General features: G+C 41.2%; 1 protein-coding gene across 3 annotated transcripts in view; it reads right to left on the bottom strand.

Annotated features, from left to right (window-relative positions):
- LOC126475169 (tonsoku-like protein) overlaps window positions 1-20,262 on the bottom strand; it is a 271,206-nt gene that overhangs the window by 139,559 nt on the left and 111,385 nt on the right. For all 3 annotated transcript variants that reach the window (XM_050102799.1, XM_050102798.1, XM_050102797.1), the window contains 2 exons: window positions 6,979-7,165; window positions 6,314-6,421 (listed from right to left, as the gene is read on the bottom strand). In XM_050102799.1, the coding sequence (XP_049958756.1) occupies window positions 6,314-6,421; window positions 6,979-7,165 (295 nt within the window). The remainder of the gene's footprint in view (window positions 1-6,313; window positions 6,422-6,978; window positions 7,166-20,262) is intronic.

Raw genomic sequence — 20,262 nt, 5'->3', positions numbered from 1 at the left:
GGGCCACCGATGCGGGAGATGAATCACTGTGGGTGGAGAAAGGAGACGGTAATTCAGATGTGCAGGAGAACTATGAATGTGTGCAATGTAACTGGCGAGCAGTTGTGCCTCCCTAACCTTCAATGGAGGGACTCCAGCCTCCACCAGGACGCTGGTCACCGGACTCATCCTAAGAGCTCCCATCGCTAGTCAAATGCCACAGTGGTGCACTGGATGGAGTAAACGCAACACTGAGGGCACCACCGAGCCATAAAACACACTCCCATAGTCAAGGCAAGACTGAACAAGGGCTCTGCAGAGTTGAAGCTGCATAGAGTCATCTGCACCCCAATTGGTGTTACTCAGGCAGCAGAGGGCATTGAAGTGCTGCCAGAACTTCCACTTAAGCTGACAGAGGTGAGGAAGCCAAGTCAATTGCGCATCGAAAATCAGTCATAAGAATCGAATGTCTCCATTACAGTGAGTGAATCATCATTAAGGTAAAGTTCTGGTTCTGGATGAACGGTACGACACCGACAGAAGTGTGTAACACACGACTTTGCGGCCCAAAACTGGAAGCTGTGGGCTAGAGCCCATGACTGCGCCTTGTGGACGGCTCCCTGTAGGCGCTGCTCAGCAACACCAGTACTGGTGGAGCAGTATGAAATGCAGAAATAAAGAGAGGGCGAGATGGACGGCCCAACAGCTGATGCTAGACCGTTAATGGGCACTAAAAAGAGAGATACACTCAATACAGAGCCCTGTGGGACCCCATTCTCCTGGATATAGGGAGAACTATGGGAGGCACCAACTCAGATACGGAAAGTACAAAGCGACAGGAAATTGCGGATAAAAATCGGGAGTGGGCCTTGGAGACCCCACTTGTATAATGTGGCAAGGATATGAGGTCGCCAGGTGGTGTCATATGCTTTGCGTGGATCAAAAAAGACAGTAACACGGTGTTGGTGCCTGGAAAAGGCTGTTCGGATAGCAGACTCAAGGGACACAAGATTATCAGTGGTAGAGCGACCCTGGCGGAAACCGCCCTGGCACAGAGACAGTAGGCCACGTGACTCCAGGACCCAACAAAGCCGCTGACACGCCACACATTCCAACAGTTTACAGAGAATGTTGGTGAGGCTGATGGGATAATAGCTATCCACATCAAGCAGGTTTTTGTCAGGTTTGAGCACTGGTATGATGGGGCTCTCCCGCCACTGCAATGGAAAGCTGCCATTGCACCAGATCCGGTTGAAAATGACATGGAGATGCGCTTGTAGTCAGCTTGTTCAAATGGCTCTAAGCACTATGGGACTTAACATAGGAGGTCATCAGTACCTACACTTAGAACTACTTAAACCTAACTAACCTAAGGACATCACACACATCCATGCCTGAGGCAGAATTCAAACCTGCGACTGTAGCAGCAGCGCGGTTCCAAACTGAAGCACCTAGAGCCGCTTGGCCACAGCGGTCGGCACTTGTAGTCAGACAAGAGCTGTTTAATCATCTGACTGGATCTGATCTGGCCCAGGAGCTGTGTCGGGGCAATGTTCAAGGGCACTGAGGAGCTTCCACTCTGTAAATGGGGTGTTATAGGGTTCACTGTGTCGTGTAAAGAATGAGAGGACTTTCCCTTCCATTCGCCATTTGCGAATGCCAAAGGCTGGGGGGTAGTTCACCGACACAGAGGCTCAAGCATAGTGCTCAGCAAAGTTCTCGGCAATTGCGTTTGCAATGGTAGATAACACGCCATGAATGGTAACGCCACGGACACGTATTTGGGTTTGGAACCCATAAACAAGTCTGATATTCGTCCAGACTTGGGAAGATGACGTATGGCACCCAATTGTCGAGACGTATCTCTCCCAACACTCCTGTTTCCATCTTTTTATAAGCTGGTGAATGCGGGCACGGAGCCATTTAAAAGCTATTAGGTGCTCCAGGGAGGGGTGCCGCTTATACCACTGTAGAGCTCACCTATGCTCTTTAATGGCCTCAGTAATTTCCAGCGACCATCAAGGTACCATCTTTTGCCAGGGGTACCCTAAGGAACAAGGGATGGCATTTTCTGCCACAGAAACGATTGTTGTAGTGACCTGCTCAACCATCAAATCGATGGCACCATGTGGGAGGGAGACTCAACGGTGACAGCAGCAATAAAGGCTTCCCAATCTGCCTTGGTTAAAACCCATCTGGGTAGGTGGCCGGGGGCGAAACGGCAGGGGAGTGACATGAAGATCGGGAAGTGGTCACTAGCACACAAGTCATCATGTGCTCTCCAGTGGATAGATGGGAGAAGGCCAGGACTGCAAACCGAGAGATCAATGGCCGAATATGTGCCATGTGCCACACTGAAACGTGTGGGGGCACCTGTCCTGAGGGGGCAAAGGTCGAGGTGAGTGAGCATGTCCTCAACAACTCTGCCATGGCCATTAACCTTGGTTCCACCCCACAAAGGGCTATGGGCATTGAAATAACCCAGAAGGAGAAAAAGTGTGTGTGTGTGTGTGTGTGTGTGTGTGTGTGTGGAGGGGGGGGGGGGGGGGTGTAGTTTCAAAATGAGTGCAGCTAACACATGGGGTGGTGCCTCGCCATCTGGAGGGAGGTAGATGTTACAGATGGTAATGTCCTGCATTGACCTCACCCTGACAGCCACAGCTTCTAAAGGTGCTTGAAGGGTCATAGGTTCACTGCAGACAGAGGTAAGGATGAAAATACATACTCCATCTGACAGCCGGTCACAGGCAGAACAGTTTTTGTAGTACCCCCAGCAGCAACTATGGGTGGGGGTCCGCATTGCGGGAAGCCAGGTCTCTTGAAGGACAATGCAAAAGGCAGGTGTACTGCGTAAGAGTTGATGTAACTCCGTCAGGTGGAAGAAAAAACTGTCGCAGTTCCACTGGAGAATGATGCTTTCTGTCATCTGGGGTTGTATGCAGTGACCAAGAAGGCAAATTAGGCCTCAGCATCACCTCTTGTCACTTGAGTGTTGGCATCCAGCATCACTGCATCCAAGGTGTTGGCTAGATATAGGTTCTCAGGGGATGCCAGAATCTCCACCTTGTTCTCAGACACAGAGCCGTGGGGGAGTACTGATGCAGGGAGCACTGAAGGCTCCCATTTCTTAGGGGACTCCTTCTTTGAAGTTTTGCCCTCTCGCCGCTCCTTAGGGGCTTGCTGGGAGGGCTTCTCGGCAGTAGCTTCAGGGACAGAGGAAGATCTTGAAGCCCTTCGACCAGCAGCCAGTGCCTGTTTCAAACCATCGGCTGGTGTCCACTGGACCACTGGGAGGAGGGGAGGAAGGGGACTGTGGATTGTAGAGACCCAAGGGACCCCTTCTGCATAAGAGGAGCCGGAGGAGGCTTTTACTTCTCCGGCTGGGGAGAGGGGACCGATGTCCTCAGCACTGGGGAGGGTGGGGGTGGGGGTGGGGGTAATGCTCCCAAAGTAAGCTCTGGGAGTAACAGAAGAAGGTGTGCCCCCTGCCAACTGGACAGGGGAGGAAGATGGGCGGCCCTGAGGGCCCACTGGAGTAACCTTAGATGATGGGCGTAATGGCGTCACCGATGGTAACGCCGTTGCGGCGGTTTATATGAAGGTAGCACGGGTGCAGGGTTTCGTCTGTCATATTTGAGTTAAGCCTCGTGGTAAGATAGCCTGTCCAGGCTCTTGTACTCCATAATTTTGCGATCCTTTTACAGTACCGGCCAGTTCGGTGAGCCGGGGACGTGATGCTGTCCACAATTCACACAGGTGGCTGTCCACAATTCACACAGGTGGGAGGAGGCACACATGGAGTATTCAGATGCAGCGAACTTCTGCAGTCTCTACATGTGGCACTGGAAGGGCACCACGAGGACATGTGCCCAAATTTCCAGCACTTAAAGCACCGCATAGGGGGAGGGACATAGGGTTTGACGTCACATCGGAAACCATCACCTTGACCCTTTCAGGTAATGAATCACCCTCACAGGCCAATATGAAGGCACCAGTGGCAACCATGTTGTCTTTGGGTCCCCTGTAAATGTGCCGTATGAAATGAACACTCCGCCGTTCTAAATTGGTATGTAGCTCATCATCTGACTGTAACAGGAGGTTGCGATGAAAAATAATTTCCTGGACCATATTGAGGCTTTTGTGAGAGTACCGAAACAGGAATATCACCCAGCTTGTCACAGGTGAATAACGCCCAGGACTGGGTTGGGGGTGCCGTCTGAATCCAAACTGACCCACAGCGTATTTTGGGCAGCGCTGTCACTACCCCAAACTTATCCTCCAGGTGCTCAACAAAAAAACAGAGACTTTGTTTCCAGAAAGCAGTACCCATCAGTTCTGCTGCAAACTAAGTAACTTGGCGAATAAGGGTCCAGTCGCTCTTAAGCCCTGCGTTCCTCCCAAGGTGTTGCTATGGAGGGAAATGATTTAGGGTCATACTTGTCAGCATTGAAATCAATCTTTCATTTGTTAGAGACTGCTAGTGCCATTCGGTCTCCAGCAAAAGATGACTTAGTCTGCTTCATTGTGGTTCATCCACCCCGATGCCACCCACTCTGATCAGGGCTCTACCCAAGGGCGCCACCCAGACACAGCAAAGACCACCTGGCTGAGAGTCCTAATGCTCCAGGAAGACAGGCACCTGCTCCTTGGCATACATGAGGAGTTTGCAGCTCAGGCATCAGCAATGCAATCCCTGTGTTGTCAGGGGGCTACAACAAATGGGTACTTGACAGCCCCACCACAACAGACTGGCTATCGTGCTGGATATTGGGCGCAGAGAAATCCAAGATTGTCATGGGGGTGAAAGAGGACAGGAGACAACAGAAGAAGATGACATACCCCGGAAGGTGTCCTCACCCACATAGTTGAATTGCAGGTGGAGATGCAAAGCCATGACAACAAGAGGTTCAAGAGATGGAATGTAAGTGCACTATGGATAACTCATGCACCACATAAGGCTTCCTTCCCCATACGGCCCACACTTCTGTAGAATTTGGGAAGTAGCAGGTCAAATCATATAATGGGACCTGAACTTATAGAGCCAAAAAGTGGGAGAGATGTCTTCCCCGACAGGCAGGAATAACTCGGGCCTATTCTAACCCCAGACCTGCAGGGGGAAGGGGGGACTGCAGCACAGATAGGATATGACATGGCAACTGTACATTTATACAGACAGAAGAATGGGTATGACAACTAAACAGCTGTCTAACTGCATGAATGCATGAACGCCCAGTGTCAAATTGTGGGCTACTGCTGCACACTGTAACACACATCCTCAACAGGTGTTTCAGTACTCATGATATAGGTCCACTTAATAAATAAACGTGAAGCCTAGTTTTTTTTTATACTGTAATTGTGCACATAATTTCTTTTGAGCTATTCACACCATTTACAACAGAACTAAAACATCACTGTACATACAGAGTAGATACTTTCGTGACAAAGCTTACAGTCTTTTCAACAAATGTCCACAGGGAATGGATAGGCAAAATTTTAATGTCAATGTTCTTAAATTTAATTTCTACACAATTTGGACTTGTTTATAGACAGCAGTAACAATTAAACTAGCATTAAATTTTATCAAAAACGTATAAAGTGAAAACAGGTTCCATCAACTGATAACTTACTTTCTGGCCAACCCCTTCTTTGTTAACCATGTTTCCTGTTAATATTATTAACATTAAAACTGATTTAAGAAGTATAAATTTCTCATGAAAACGAAGAAACTGCTTAACATCAAGGAATTTTCATGTAAGCAGCTTTATAAAATGATTTGTGGAACACAACTGTTAATATGTGATTAATCAACAAAAATATTTTAAAATAAGTGGAAATGCAAAAGTAGTACCTATAGAGCACTACACCAAAGGTGGTAGCCTATACCTTCGGTATCATGCACTGCATGCACTACTTTGATCCAATATATCCAAAAGCAAGATTAGTAAATAGTCTACAAAATAATTTTAAGGAAGCCATTTTCAGAAACGAGATCAACACTACCAAAAACAATTCCCATACCTGTCAGAATAACCTTACAATGGCTACCACTATTTGCACAATATTAATGCTAAGCCTTAATGATATTCCTTACCATACCTTTTTACCAGTTATTCTATGATGTGTAATGACTCTAGTATTTTATTGTGTGATTTGTCCCATATCATACCATGTTTCCAAACTGTGGATATGGTTATCAATATTATGATGATATCTGCCTTATTTTTGTACTATAGAAAGTCTACTAGGAAAAATAAAATAATTTCCTAGGGTAGGAAAAATAAAATAATTTCCTAGGGACAACAATAAGGAAACACGAAATCCAGAAAGAGTATACCTGTCAAAGATACATCATCGCCAATGTCTGGGGTTTCATTCTCTTCAGTATCTGATGTTTCACTCTCTTCTGTGTAACCAGTCAATTCCAGCTCTTTCTTGGTGATCTCTGAAGGATGATTATCATTTTACAACTTTAGTTCATACATTTCAACAAAGAGATTTTATACAATTGCATTTAGTACTTAGCAGTCGTATTCACAACTGAAAAATATGATTATTTTTTCTTATTTATACGGTAAGTGAAGCATGAGCCAGGCAATGGGGGCAGCACTGTGTCACATTGCACTTGTGCCGGGTCAGGCTATTTGAGTACTCAGCAAAATATATACTGGAGCTGTGAACCGTTGTAGCAAGTATTATTTTCCCTTTATAAATAGCATTATTCTCCCTTTACATTTAGTGCTTTTCTCTTTAGTGGAGAAGGAAGGCAAATGTCTAAAGAACCTGGGATCTTAGCAGAAATGAAAACAATGAAAAGATCATATACTTCGTCTGTAACTGCACCCCGGACATATCAGGCAAAAACTTCACTTGACTGAGCTATAATCTATGCTATATTGTACATCTTTATTGCATTATTTTAATTGTATATTATCAGTCTATGAATGGAAGAACTAAGATATGGAAAAGGGAGGAGAACAGAAAACATACATAAAATACAACCTGCTAAATTATTGCATCCTCCTGCTTTTTGTACATAATACAAGCTTCGCAAAACTGTAGCCTCCAATTTCTTGTCATTTGCAAGAACAGCAAGTGCACGAGCTTTCTCATATACGTTTTGCACTTCTGATAGTGGACTTTTCTTCAGTTCCATTAACTGGGCAATTGTAAGTGTGGTTTTACATGCCTGGAAGAAATTTATTTACTGTTGATATTTGTAGTATTTTTTAACTATGTCACTGTCTATAAAGCAGAAACTGGTGGCAATCGTAATGAAATTGGTTCAATTCTTTAAAAAACATGCTACTGAATAGATGAGTATTTGTGCGGAGGACAGACATTATTGAGAAATCAATCACAGGCAGTCCCCACTATCAGAGTTCTATGGTTAACAGAATATACTTTTCAAACAAACAGGAACATTATTGCCAACAATGATAAAAATCTGGTATCTTACGAGCTAAAAAAGAATAAATTACTGGTTCTAGAATTACTGATGCACTATTCACCAGATATTAATTCTAAGTCTTCCAAATCTGAAATCATTGAATTTTATAATTCAGCTAAAGGCAGTGTTGATGCATTTGATCAGAAATGTGCAAATTATTCAGTGTTGAGAATATCAGGGTGTTGGCCAACAGCAGTATTTGGAGCATTGCTGAACTTATCTACAGTAAACACTGTCATCATATGGGATGTATCCAACAAGAACAGCAAGACAGTGCATCAAGATTTTATAAAACAAATCTGCAAGGCATTGATCAAAGCAAATATGAAAAAGAGGAAAATGAATTACAAATTTTTTTCTAATGACTCACAGATTACAATGGAACAAGTTCTTTTAAAAATTTTAAACACAATAGCAGGGTTGACAAATGTGCGGTGTTAAGTCCAAGCAGGACTGAATCAGCCAAAAAAGTCAATGGTTCACTTATGTCCAGGTCTTTAAGACATGAAAAACTACCAAATGATATTCTACATTTCAAAAATAAATGTGAAAAATGCATTCCATTGACAAAAAAACAGATGCCTTGAGTGTCATGAATGAAAAATAGTGCCATCATTCATTGTTTTAGTTGATTCATTAAAGTAACTACTGTCATTTTTTAAGATACTGTTTATTTTTTTCTTTATATTTTACTTAATTGATCATTACTTGATTACAAAACTTGTCTTTGAATGTTGTTGAAATACATTTTCTTTGTTTATAAGATAATTCCAAAAACTCCATTTAAGAATCCAATGTTAACTGTTATTAATTGTTGGCAAGATCATGTTTCCTTCTTTAACAAAGACTGATTTTTCATAAACAGAAGCCTTCTTTTATTGAGTCTTTAACAACAGTTTAGATTAACATCTATAGGTTTCAGATAGTTTTTGTTTTGAGAGTCAAGAACTACCTTGTGAAGTTACTTACGCCAGTCTAAACAAAGAGTGTAGTTAAGGGACAAAGGACCTTGGATTCCTTACACTCACTTCTCAATATGTTTATTCCTTGATGGTTTTTATTACTGATGATAAAATCAATTTCAGCTGAACTGTAATACACACAACAACAGAAGACAAAAATAATTTTTATGTTGACTCTGATTTACCTCCATGCCCAGGGTTCAGAATGGAGTTACGTACTCTGATGGTAAAATACTCAACAAGCTCCCAAGCATTAGGAATCCCTAACAATTCACAAAAAAATTAAAAATGTACATCATTAGACACTCTTTCCAGAAATTATTTGAAAATTTAGATTCTGAGAGTCAAAAGTTCTGTTTGCTACATTACAAGTAGCAGTGTTTGTCACAAATCTATACTGCAAGTAGTAATGTCCTGTGAATAGGACTCTGTATTTACATATGTAAAAACATTTTACCTGAAAAATAACAGTGTAATCAAGTAAATATTAAGTTACTAAGAGCACATAAACAGTAGCAATATAGTAAAACTACGGAGACTGCAAACGCTCTAACTGCCTCAGACACAACAGAAACAGGAAAAGAGTGTAAGGGCTGTTTCCAGTGGTATTAGCACAAGATGGCTACGTACAGGGCACACAATCGCTGTAAATTACAGGCTTGTGGGTTGTAGACACTGAGCTGGTATCTGATAACAACCCAAATGGTTTCCACTGGGTTCAGATTAGGCAAATTTGAAGACCAAGAAATCATTGTCAGTTCTCCACGCTCTTTAAACCACTGTAGTACAGTGGGGATAGAGATCAAACATGAGGGGATGCAGGTGGCTCACAACAATGTTCATACAGTCCACAGCTGTTCCCTCAATTACAGCCGCAGGTCCCATGGAAGCCAAGATGAAAGTCCTAGATAGCATAATGCTACCACTGACCTGGTGTAATAATGTTTCCATTGATTCACAGTCCAGTCTTGATGATTGTAACTGGCAATGTCATTGGTCAACTTGGGAATATGTAGAAGTCGTGCTCTGGAACCCAAATTCAACCATGTGTGCTGAACAGTGTGCTCTGAAATATTTCTGCTTGCACCAGCATTATAGTGGTGTCGCACCTGTCACAGATTGTCACCCACCCTACTTTACAGAGCAGGCAAGCCTCCAATCTCCTCTTTGTGTGATGAGACGTGGTTATCCAGCACCTTCTCAGCTACTACTGGTTTCATTGTCCTTGGACCACTTTCCATAGATGCTCAAGATAGTAGCACGTGAACAACATAGCTATTTCCGAGATGCTTGGTCCCAGGCTCAGTGCCATAATAATTTTGACCTTTGTCAAAGTCACTTATATCAGTGGATTTCCCCAATTGTAGCCCAAATCATCAAAAATCCCTTGCATGCAATGCCACCAGGAGACATTCAATTTTGCGGTGGGCAGCAATCATAATGTTTTGGCTCATCTGTGTATGTCAAATGTTTTACTAAAAACTCTGTGAATAGTGATGATGCTGATAAGCTTTGCCAATGTAGTAATTTCAATTGTCATTACACAATATTTGGGAAAGAGCTTCTAATCTTAAAACTTTTAGTTAATTTGTCAGTTGCACAGGAAGGGTTAGTATCAAGTGCAGTTTGCAGCATTTAGTTTAAGTCTAGATCAGAGAACTGTATTACAGTAAAGCCTAGCGAATTATTGAAAAGACTGATATGTAGTTGTCAATATGATAGCTTCGATATCAACACCTATAACAGCTTCAGCGCTTCACGGATTGCGGGCAAAAGTGTTCAGGCAAATCCAAAGTTCAGAATCAGTTTTCACAGTAGAGATGAAAGGTGCAAGCTAAGACTAGAGGAAATGTTTAAGACAACCAACAAAGACCTTTAGTTGGGTAGTAGCCATGGGAAGGTAATATCAGTACCAGTAAATAACTCTTTGTGTTATAAACATCAGGTAGCTATCATTTGCAGTGCATGGAAGTGTCACCAGTGATTCAGGCTTTTGTGTCAGTATCTTGACACAGAAACTCATCCACTTATGTTCTGAATGCATGCAACAGTTTGAACTACAACCTCAATTACACAAGTTAGGGTGAAGCCACACACATAAACACGAAGAATACTCCTTACACTAGTGTGAAGACCATATCATTTGTATTAGAGTGGTACATGAAGTCATGATATAAGGTGTCTTCACAAGGAGCTAATGCATAGCTTGTGGAGTTACTTAGGAGGCAGTAGCACTAACACATTGGTGTAACTGAAGTGTCACACCTCTTTGGTCTGTAGCTAAATATGCCAGATAACAAATTACTTATACAGTTAACTATTTAACCATCAAAAGCATCCAGTCTGAGAGAAGTAGTATTTATATTACTCTAGTGATTTCCATTATTTTCTGTACACCTTTGTTTGGATAAAGACTTGCCTACAGAATACGTAAGTAATTGAAAGAGCTTCTAGCAATGTAAGATACAGCAACTTGCAATAAACAGGGAATGAGAAAGAACACTCACCTAGTATTGCCCATCAAACTTAAAAGATCTTACAAATGAAAAAGATAAACTTATATTCTCAACACAGGAAAATTAAACAAAAAATGGAAATCAGTAGGCGTGTTACGCTACTAGAAAACCATTTCGAAGAAAGAAGATGAGATATAGGTTGACTCTTGCATAGAAGATTACAGCAACCAGCCACTTTTTGCAATGCTACTTATTTATTTAAACAGTGCAGTTACCAGTTTCGAACTAACAAGTTCATCTTCAGATGGATAGTTCACATATTACATTAGCTTTCGCAATGTAAACATGTTACTACAAAAACAGTGAAAGAAAAGGGAGAATGGCTATATACACACAGATCAACTTTAAATCTCAGGCTCAAAGTGTTAAAAGTTTAACAACTCTTCGAATGCAGTAATGCAATGGTGGATTGAGGAATGCAGGAAGTATCTTACATCCATCAAGTAGTTGGATAGTGTGTTAATGCAACGCAGATTTACCTAGAGCTATTTGTTTGTAGAAACATTAGTGTAGATTTCCTGCAAATATTAATGATCAAGATGAGTTATTTGTGTCCAACTCCGGATTATTACTCACAGAAAAGTTCACAGCAAGGATTGCACTTTAAAGCGGAACATCCACTGACAAATTATTTTTAGATTCAACCAACTCCATAGATTTAAAAGTAAAACAGATAGCAAACAGTTCATCTGACCAAATGATGATGATCAAATGTCAACAAGTATGCAGAGGCCTCTAAAGTTAAGATAATAAAAGAAAATATATGACAATAATAACCGTCATCATCAGCAATAACTTAGTATCAGTATTCTGACAAAATGTATGACCATAATACTGGCAAGAAATTTACAAAGCAGGCAGTGGAAATTAACTACCACTTAAACTCATTCCTATTACAATGAGCCCCATTCTCTTCTAAAGGAACTGAGTACCAAACTAAAATGAAGCAGGATACAGGATGCATAACATCAGAGATTAAAGTACTTTGTTCCAAGAAGAGAATGCTTGACCCTATTACGAAAACAATTTACAATTGACAATTGAAACACCATTACAACTAGTACTATGGAACCTCCAGCCGATCAAGCAAAAAACAAAAATCATGAAATATGCGCAAAAGAGAATACTCTGGAGCATTATTAAATAAAAAATAAATATGAAACAAATAAACACAGAGAGGCAAATGAATTTGAGAGTCTTGATAATAAGGACTCAGTGAAATCATTGGGGCCACATTCATTGATTACATCCTCACAGTGATACAAACACTGCACCTTCTAATAAACAATCAAATGCAGATTCATATTCATTTCATCTAATGCAGTAGACATTGTTTACAACAACAGCAAATGCTGGTGTCACATCTACAGAGACATAAGAATCATTATGTTATTATGTTACAGTTGTTATTGTGATCTTCGGTCCCCTCCCTCTACAATCACCTCCCCCCCCCCCCTTTCCTTCCATTGCCAAATTGAAAATTCCTTAGTCTCTGTCACAATGTGCCCATTTAATCGATCACTTTTTTTAGTCAAGTAGTCAAATTGTGTCACAAATTGATTCAGTACAACCTCGTTAGTTATTCGATCTAGTCATCTAATGTTCTACCAGGCTACGTTCCATACAAATGCCAACAAAAAAGTAAATTCTTTCTTAGAGAAATATTTTTCTTGATATTGCCAATCTGCATTTTGTAACCTCTTATACTTTGGCCATTGGCAGTTATATTGCTGCCCAAACAGCAAAACTCATTACTTACTTTTAGTGTAGCATTTCCTAATCTAATTCTATCAGCATCACCTGGTTTCATTAGCTTACAATCCATTACCCTTGTTTCAGTCTTGTTGGTATTCATGTTATAATCTCTTCTGAAGACCCAACCTATTCAGTTCTACTGCTCTTCCAAGTCATTTGCTGTCTATGACAGAATTACAGTTCATCAGCAAACCACAAAGTTTTTATTTCTTCCCTCTAAACTTTTAATTCTCTTTGGAAATATATTCTAGTTGTGTTTACTGCTTGCTGAAAGTATAGGTTGAATAATATTGTAGACAAACTACAACCTGTCTCACTCCCTTCTCAACTACTGCTTCCCTTTCATGTCTTTCTATTCTCGTAACTGAAGTCTGATTTCTGTACAAGTTGTACATAACTTTTTTCTCTCTGTATTTCAGTTTCAATTGCAGGTTTCTACAGATCCATCAGTTCAGACTAGAGGGCTTACCTCTCCAGATGTGATACTTGAAACGCAGTAAGGTGGGGTGGTTCCACTGCTTACAATTCTGCTCCTTGAACCCTCTTCTTTTCCCTTCATTATGTACATAATACATTTGCTACACTTATGTGAAATGACTATTTTCTTTTTCATGCCAATGTTAACAAAATGTTAATGGCCATTAAGTAATTTCATGATTAATGAACAACAAAGAAACAATTAGTTTATCTAAAAACAATTTATGAGACGACTATTAAGCATTTTCGATACCTACGGAACACATGCTGTTGAGATTTTCAATGAGCAAAATGCTAGTTGTTTATAAAATAATGTACCTCAGTCAAAAGCCCTCATGTTCTTCATACCATTAAACATCTTTTTTCTTTTTTTTTTTTTTTTTTTTTTTTTTTTTTTTTTTTTTTTTCTTTCAAAAACTTCCTTCTTCAGAAGTTATTCATAATTAAGATTTTCATCTTCCAGAACTGTTGATTCTCTGATGATTATTAAAAAATTTGGTCCCATAGTTTTGTAGCCCTAATTTTCCTGATTACAAAACCCCCAGTTGCACTAGTAAAACATGACAATTTGGTGATCATCCAATCAATATAATTTCATATACTTAAACAATGAAAACAACAATGTAGGAAAACATAGATTGCTACTTACTGCAAAGAAGACACGTCGAGTTGCAGACTGGCACAATTAAAAGACACTTACAAAGATTTCGCCCACAGCCTTCATCAGCAAGAGAGAAACACACGCCGTTCATACACACAAGCAAGCACACCTCACGCCAACTTCAGCAGCTCGGGCCGGAATGCCACACAAATAATTAACTATTTTTAGAGGGATTTGCGAATTCTCATGGGAGTATTCACATATTTACAACACAATTCCTATTTTATTAATTTTCTCATTGACCAATCTACAGTTAAACGGACTCACTACTGTGCCCAGTGTAATTCTGTATCCTAAATTTGTGTGGTGATAGCCCACTTATATCTACATATTTTTAAATTTATTCTTGCACATGTCTACAAAAGTGCATAAGAACAGTACCATAGACAGTCCAAGTATAGCCGCCAACAGGCACACAATATCTTCAGAGCTAAAGTTAGCCAGCGGCCCATGGCTAAAGTGCAAACATGTCAGTTACTTGCATCACAAAAAGTGAACATCTCTGCTTCAGTTACTTCATTAATAGTACACAATCTATTAAACAATTGAACAGTTTTCATGTGAAGTGACTATGTAAGCAAATGCATCGTCGAGTCCCTATTACAACTAGAGGTGGAATTGTACTGAAAATATGTTACCACAGTTAAAACCACTTCACGGTGTAGTGGAAGCGCTAAGATATGATTAATATAATGTATGAATTTTTACAAACAAGCTGATAATCATAATATTCTGAATGAAAATAAATGTAAAAAGGTGTCAAACTAATTCACAGTGTTGTGTCCATTGGTTAAAACTTATTATAAAAACCAGTTTACAGCAAACAACAAGACACTGAAAAGCAGACCACTGAGGTAAACCCAGGTTACTAAAGCTCCATTGCATGCTAAGCTCAATACTTGAGAAAGATATGAAATTAATGTGTGGAGATTTCAATATCCAACTGATTCTCCAAGGAAATGATGTCAAAGGATTTACGTAAATCTGACAACCTGCTAAAGATGTGTCTTCCAAGTAGAGCTCAGGGAAACAACAGCACAATCAAAGACAGACTGTTTGCTAGTTGACTGCCACAGAGACATCATGATGTAAGGAAGTAATGCTGAAAGGGATCTAGGCAGTCATATCCCATTGTAGTAAACGAAAGATTTAGTGATACAAGTCCACTTGCAGTGCAGACATTTAAAGCCAATCTTGAAGGTCACACTTGACCAGAAGTCTACACAATACACACAACTTGAATGCCAATTATAATCCAATTTTAAAAACCTGTACCACTTTTTATGATAGCTCTTTCAAATTTAAAAAATTTCAGGTAGATATGTGATGCTAATAAGCAACCATTTTGGATAATTAATGGCATTAGAATTCCATGCAGGGGGAAACGAAACCTGCATCACAATATGAAGGGCAGTCACGGCCCAGTTACAGAATTTCGCTACGACAATACTGCAAAGTGCTGAGGAATGTCATCCGCCAGGCTAAAAGAATGCATTTCACCAAGAAAATTAAAACACTCACAACAAAATTTTAAATGTATGGTCAATTGTGAAAAAGGTATAATGGCACAATGTGGGTGCTCAACACACTACATTTCTTTTGTGTGAGAACAGAACTTAGTCATACACCAGAGTAGTGCAAAGTAATTGCTGACCATTCCCTTTCAACGGTTGGCAAAACAATCAAAGTGTTTTGGCACAGATAAATATGCATAACTTTTAAAAGCTTGTGTTTCAGACTATTGTATAACATGCAACTACAAAAAAGAAAGATGAAATTGAATAAATTATTAAATTGTTCAAGAGAGAAAACTCACATGGGTATGATGAAATAAAATCATAAATAGGTTGGCGTGCGAGGGGGCCATCCTGGTACCCATGGCTGCTCCCTTTAGTTGTTGGTATGTCTGGCCTTCAAAAGTGAAGAAGTTGTGGGTCAGGATGAAGCTGGCTAAGGTAATGAGGAAAGAGGTTTTAGGTAGGGTGGCAGGTAATCGGCGTGAAAGGAAGTGCTCCATCGCAGCGAGGCCCTGGACGTGCGGAATATTTGTGTATAGGGAAGTGGCATCAATGGTTACAAGGATGGTTTCTGGGGGTAACAGATTGGGTAAGGATTCCAGGTGTTCGAGAAAGTGGTTGGTGTCTTTGATGAAGGATGGGAGACTGCATGTAATGGGTTGAAGGTGTTGATCTACGTAGGCAGAGATACATTCTGTGGGGGCTTGGTAACCAGCTACAATGGGCCGGCCGGGATGATTGGGTTTGTGAATTTTAGGAAGAAGGTAGGGGTGCGGGGTGTCGGTGGGGTCAGGAGGTTGATGGAGTCAGGTGAAAGGTTTTGTAGGGGGCCTAAGGTTCTGAGGATTCCTTGAAGCTCCGCCTGGACATCAGGAATGGGATTACCTTGGCAAACTTTGTAAGTAGTGTTGTCTGAAAGCTGACGCAGTCCCTCAGCCACATACTCCCGACGATCAAGTACCACAGTCGTGGAACCCTTGTCTGCCGGAAGAATGACGATGGATCGGTCAGCCTTCAGATCACGGATAGCCTGGGCTTCAGCAGTGGTGATGTTGGGAGTAGGATTAAGGTTTTTTAGGAAGGATTGAGAGGCAAGGCCGGAAGTCAGAAATTCCTGGAAGGTTTGGAGAGGGTGATTTTGAGGAAGAGGAGGTGGGTCCCGCTGTGACGGAGGACGGAACTGTTCCAGGCAGGGTTCAATTTGGATAGTATCTTGGGGAGTTGGATCATTAGGAGTAGGATTAGGATCATTTTTCTTCATGGCAAAGTGATATTTCCAGCAGAGAGTACGAGTGTAGGACAGTAAATCTTTGACGAGGGCAGTTTGGTTGAATCTGGGAGAGTGGCCTTTGGATAGGACAGAGGTTTCGGATTGGGAGAGAGATTTGGAGGAAAGGTTAACTACTGAATTAGGGTGTTGTGGTTCCAGATTGTGTTGATTCGAATTTTGGGGTTTTGGGGGGAGTGGAGCAGGAAGTGGGAGATTGAGTAGATGGGAGAGACTGGGTCCGTGTGCAATGAGAGGAGGTTGAGGTTTGCTGGAAAGGTTGTGAAGGGTGAGTGAGTTGCCTTTCCGGAGGTGGGTAACCAGGAGATTGGATAGTTTTTTGAGGTGGAGGGTGGCATGCTGTTCTAATTTGCGGTTGGCCTGTAGGAGGATGCTCTGAACAGCCGGTGTGGATGTGGGAGAGGAAAGATTTAGGACTTTGATAGGAGTTGATGGGTGTGTTCATTAGCTGAGTTGATGTGTAAGTGAAGGATTAGGTGGGTGAAGGCAATGGATTGTTCAGTTTGGAACTGGTATAAGGACTGATGGATAGAAGGGTTACAGCCAGAGATGGGAACTTTAAGTGTGAGGTCTTTGGGGGTAATGCCAAATGTCAGACAGGCCTGGGAAAATAAAATATGGGAGCGTAATCTGGCTAGGGTGAAGGCATGTTTGCGGAGGGAATGTAAATAAAACTTAATGGGGTCGTTGTGGGGATCAAAGGCAGAGCCACGTGTGAAAGCACCCACGTGATTTACCAACTGACCTGCCTACACTGTGAAGCTTTCTATGTGGGAATGACCAGCAACAAACTGTCCATTCGCATGAATGGACACAGGCAGACAGTGTTTGTTGGTAATGAGGATCACCCTGTGGCTAAACATACCTTGGTGCACGGCTAGCACACATCTTGGCACAGTGTTACACCGTCCGGGTTATCTGGATACTTCCCACTAACACCAACCTGTCAGAACTCTGGAGATGGGAACTTGCCCTTCAGTATATCCTCTCTTCTCGTTACCCGCCAGGCCTCAACCTCCGCTAATTTCAAGTTGCCGCCGCTCATACCTCACCTGTCATTCAACAACATCTTTGCCTATGTACTTCCGCCTCGACTGACATCTCTGCCCAAACTCTTTGCCTTTACAAATGTAATGGGTTGAAGGTGTTGATCTACGTAGGCAGAGATACGTTCTGTGGGGGCTTGGTAACCAGCTACAATGGGACGGCCGGGATGATTGGGTTTGTGAATTTTAGGAAGAAGGTAGAAGGTAGGGGTGTGGGGTGTTGGTGGGGTCAGGAGGTTGATGGGAGTCAGGCGAAAGGTTTTGTAGGGGGCCTAAGGTTCTGAGGATTCCTTGAAGCTCTGCCTGGACATCAGGAATGGGATTACCTTGGAAAACTTTATATGTAGTGTTGTCTGAAAGTATCCACATTTTACATCCTCTCTACTTCGAGCAAAATCAGTTATTTTGCTGCCCAAACAGCAAACCTCCTATACTGCTTTAAATGTCTCACTTCCTAATCTACTTCCCTTAGCATCACCTGATATAATTCGCCTACATTCCATTATTCTCGTTTTGCTTTTGTTAATGTTCATCTTATATCGTCCTTTCAAGACACAGTCCATTTTGTTCAACTGCTCTTCCAAGTCCTTTGCAGTCTCTGACAGAATTACAATGTCACTGGCAAACCTCACAGTTTTTATTTCTTCACCATGGATTTTAATTCCTACTCCAAATTTTTCTTTTGTTTCCTTTACTGCTTGCTCAATATATAGATTGAATAACATTGAGGATAGGCTACAATACAGTCTCACTCCCTTCCCAACCACTGCTTCCCTTTCATGCCCCTCCACTCTTACGACTGCAATCTGGTTTCTGTACAAATTGTAAACAGTCTTTTGCTCCCTGTATTTTACCCCTGCCATCTTCAGAATTTGAAAGAGAGTATTCCAGTCAACATCGTCAAAAGCTTTTTCTAAGTCTACAAATGGCAGAAATGTAGGTTTGCCTTTTGTTAATCTATCTTCTAAGATAAGTCATAGAATCAGTACTGACTCACGTATTCCAGCATTTCTACAGAATCCAAACGGATCTTCCCCGAGGTCGGCTCCAACCAGTTGTTCCATTCGTCTGTAAAGAATTCATGTTAATATTTTGGAGCTGTGACTTTTTAAACTGATAGTTCTGTGATTTTCACACCTGTCAACACCTGCTTTCTTGGTCTTGGAATTATTACATTCTTCCTGAAGTCTGAGGGTATGTCGCCTGTCTCATACATCTTGCTCACCAGATGGTAGAGTTTTGTCATGGCTGCCTCTCCCAAGGCTATCAGTAGTACTAATGGAATGTTATCTATTCCTGGGGCCTTGTTTCGACTTAGGTCTTTCAGTGCTCTATCAAATTCTTCACGCAGTACGGTACCTCCCATTTCATTTTCATGTCCTCTTCCATTTCCATAATATTGCCTTCAAGTTCATCGCCCTTGTATAGACCCTCTATATATTCATTCCAACTTTCCATACAAGCGGTCCTTTTTTCTCCAAAGTCTCTTTAATTTTCCTGTAGGCAGTATCTACCTTAACCCTTGTGATATATGCCTCTACATCCTTACATTTGTCCTCTCACCATCTCTGCATAGCCATTTTGCACATCCTGTCAATCTCCTTTTTGAGACATTTGTATTCTTTTTCACCTGCTTCATGTACTCCATTTTTATATTTTGTCCTTTCATCAATTAAATTCAATATTTCTTCCATTACCCAAGGATTTCTTCTAGCCCTCTTATTTTTACCTACTTGATCTCTTCTGTTATCCAAGGATTTCTACCAGCCCTCTTCTTTTTACCTGCTTGATCCTCTCCTGTCTTCATTATTTTGTCTCTTAAAGCTACCCATTCTTCTTCTTCTGCATTTCTTTCCCCCATTCTTGTCAATTGTTCCCTGGTACTCTCTCTGAAACTCTCTATAAACTCTGGTTCTTTCAGTTCATCCAGGTACCATCTTCTTAAATTCCCACCTTTTTGCAGTTTCTTCAGTTGTAATCTACAGTTCATAACCAACAGATTGTGATCAGTGTCCCCATATTACCATTATATAACCTATCTGAAACCTTCCAGTGTCTTTTGGCCTCTTCCACGTATGCAACCTTCTTTCATAATTCTTAAACCAAGTGTTAGCTATGATTAAGTTATGCTCTGTGCGAAATTTTACCAGACAGCTTCCCCTTTCAGTCCTTACCCCCAGTCCACATTCACCTACTACTTTTCCTTCTCTTCCTTTTCCTACTATTGAATTCCAGTCGCTCACAACTATTAAATTTTCGTCTCCCTTCACTATCTAAATAATTTCTTTTACCTCATTACACATTTCTTCAATTTCTTCATCATCTACAGAGCTAGTTGGCATATATACTTGCACTACTGTGGTAAGGGTGGGCTTCGTGTCTATCTCAACTACAATAATGTGTTCACTATGCTGTTTGTAGTAGCTTACCAGTGCTATTATATTTTATTCATTATTAAAGCTACTCCTGCATTATCCCTATTTGATTTTGCATTTATAACCCTGTATTCACCTGACCAGAAGTCCTGTTCCTCATGCCATCGAACTTCACTAATTCCCACTATATTTAACTTTAATCTATACATTTCCCTTTTTAAATTTTCTAATCGACCTGC

Source organism: Schistocerca serialis, chromosome 4 (assembly GCF_023864345.2).
Source record: "Schistocerca serialis cubense isolate TAMUIC-IGC-003099 chromosome 4, iqSchSeri2.2, whole genome shotgun sequence".
NCBI classification, from domain to species: Eukaryota; Metazoa; Arthropoda; class Insecta; order Orthoptera; family Acrididae; genus Schistocerca; species Schistocerca serialis.
Note: the sequence above shows the minus strand (reverse complement) of the source record. Positions and strands in the feature narration are given on the sequence as shown.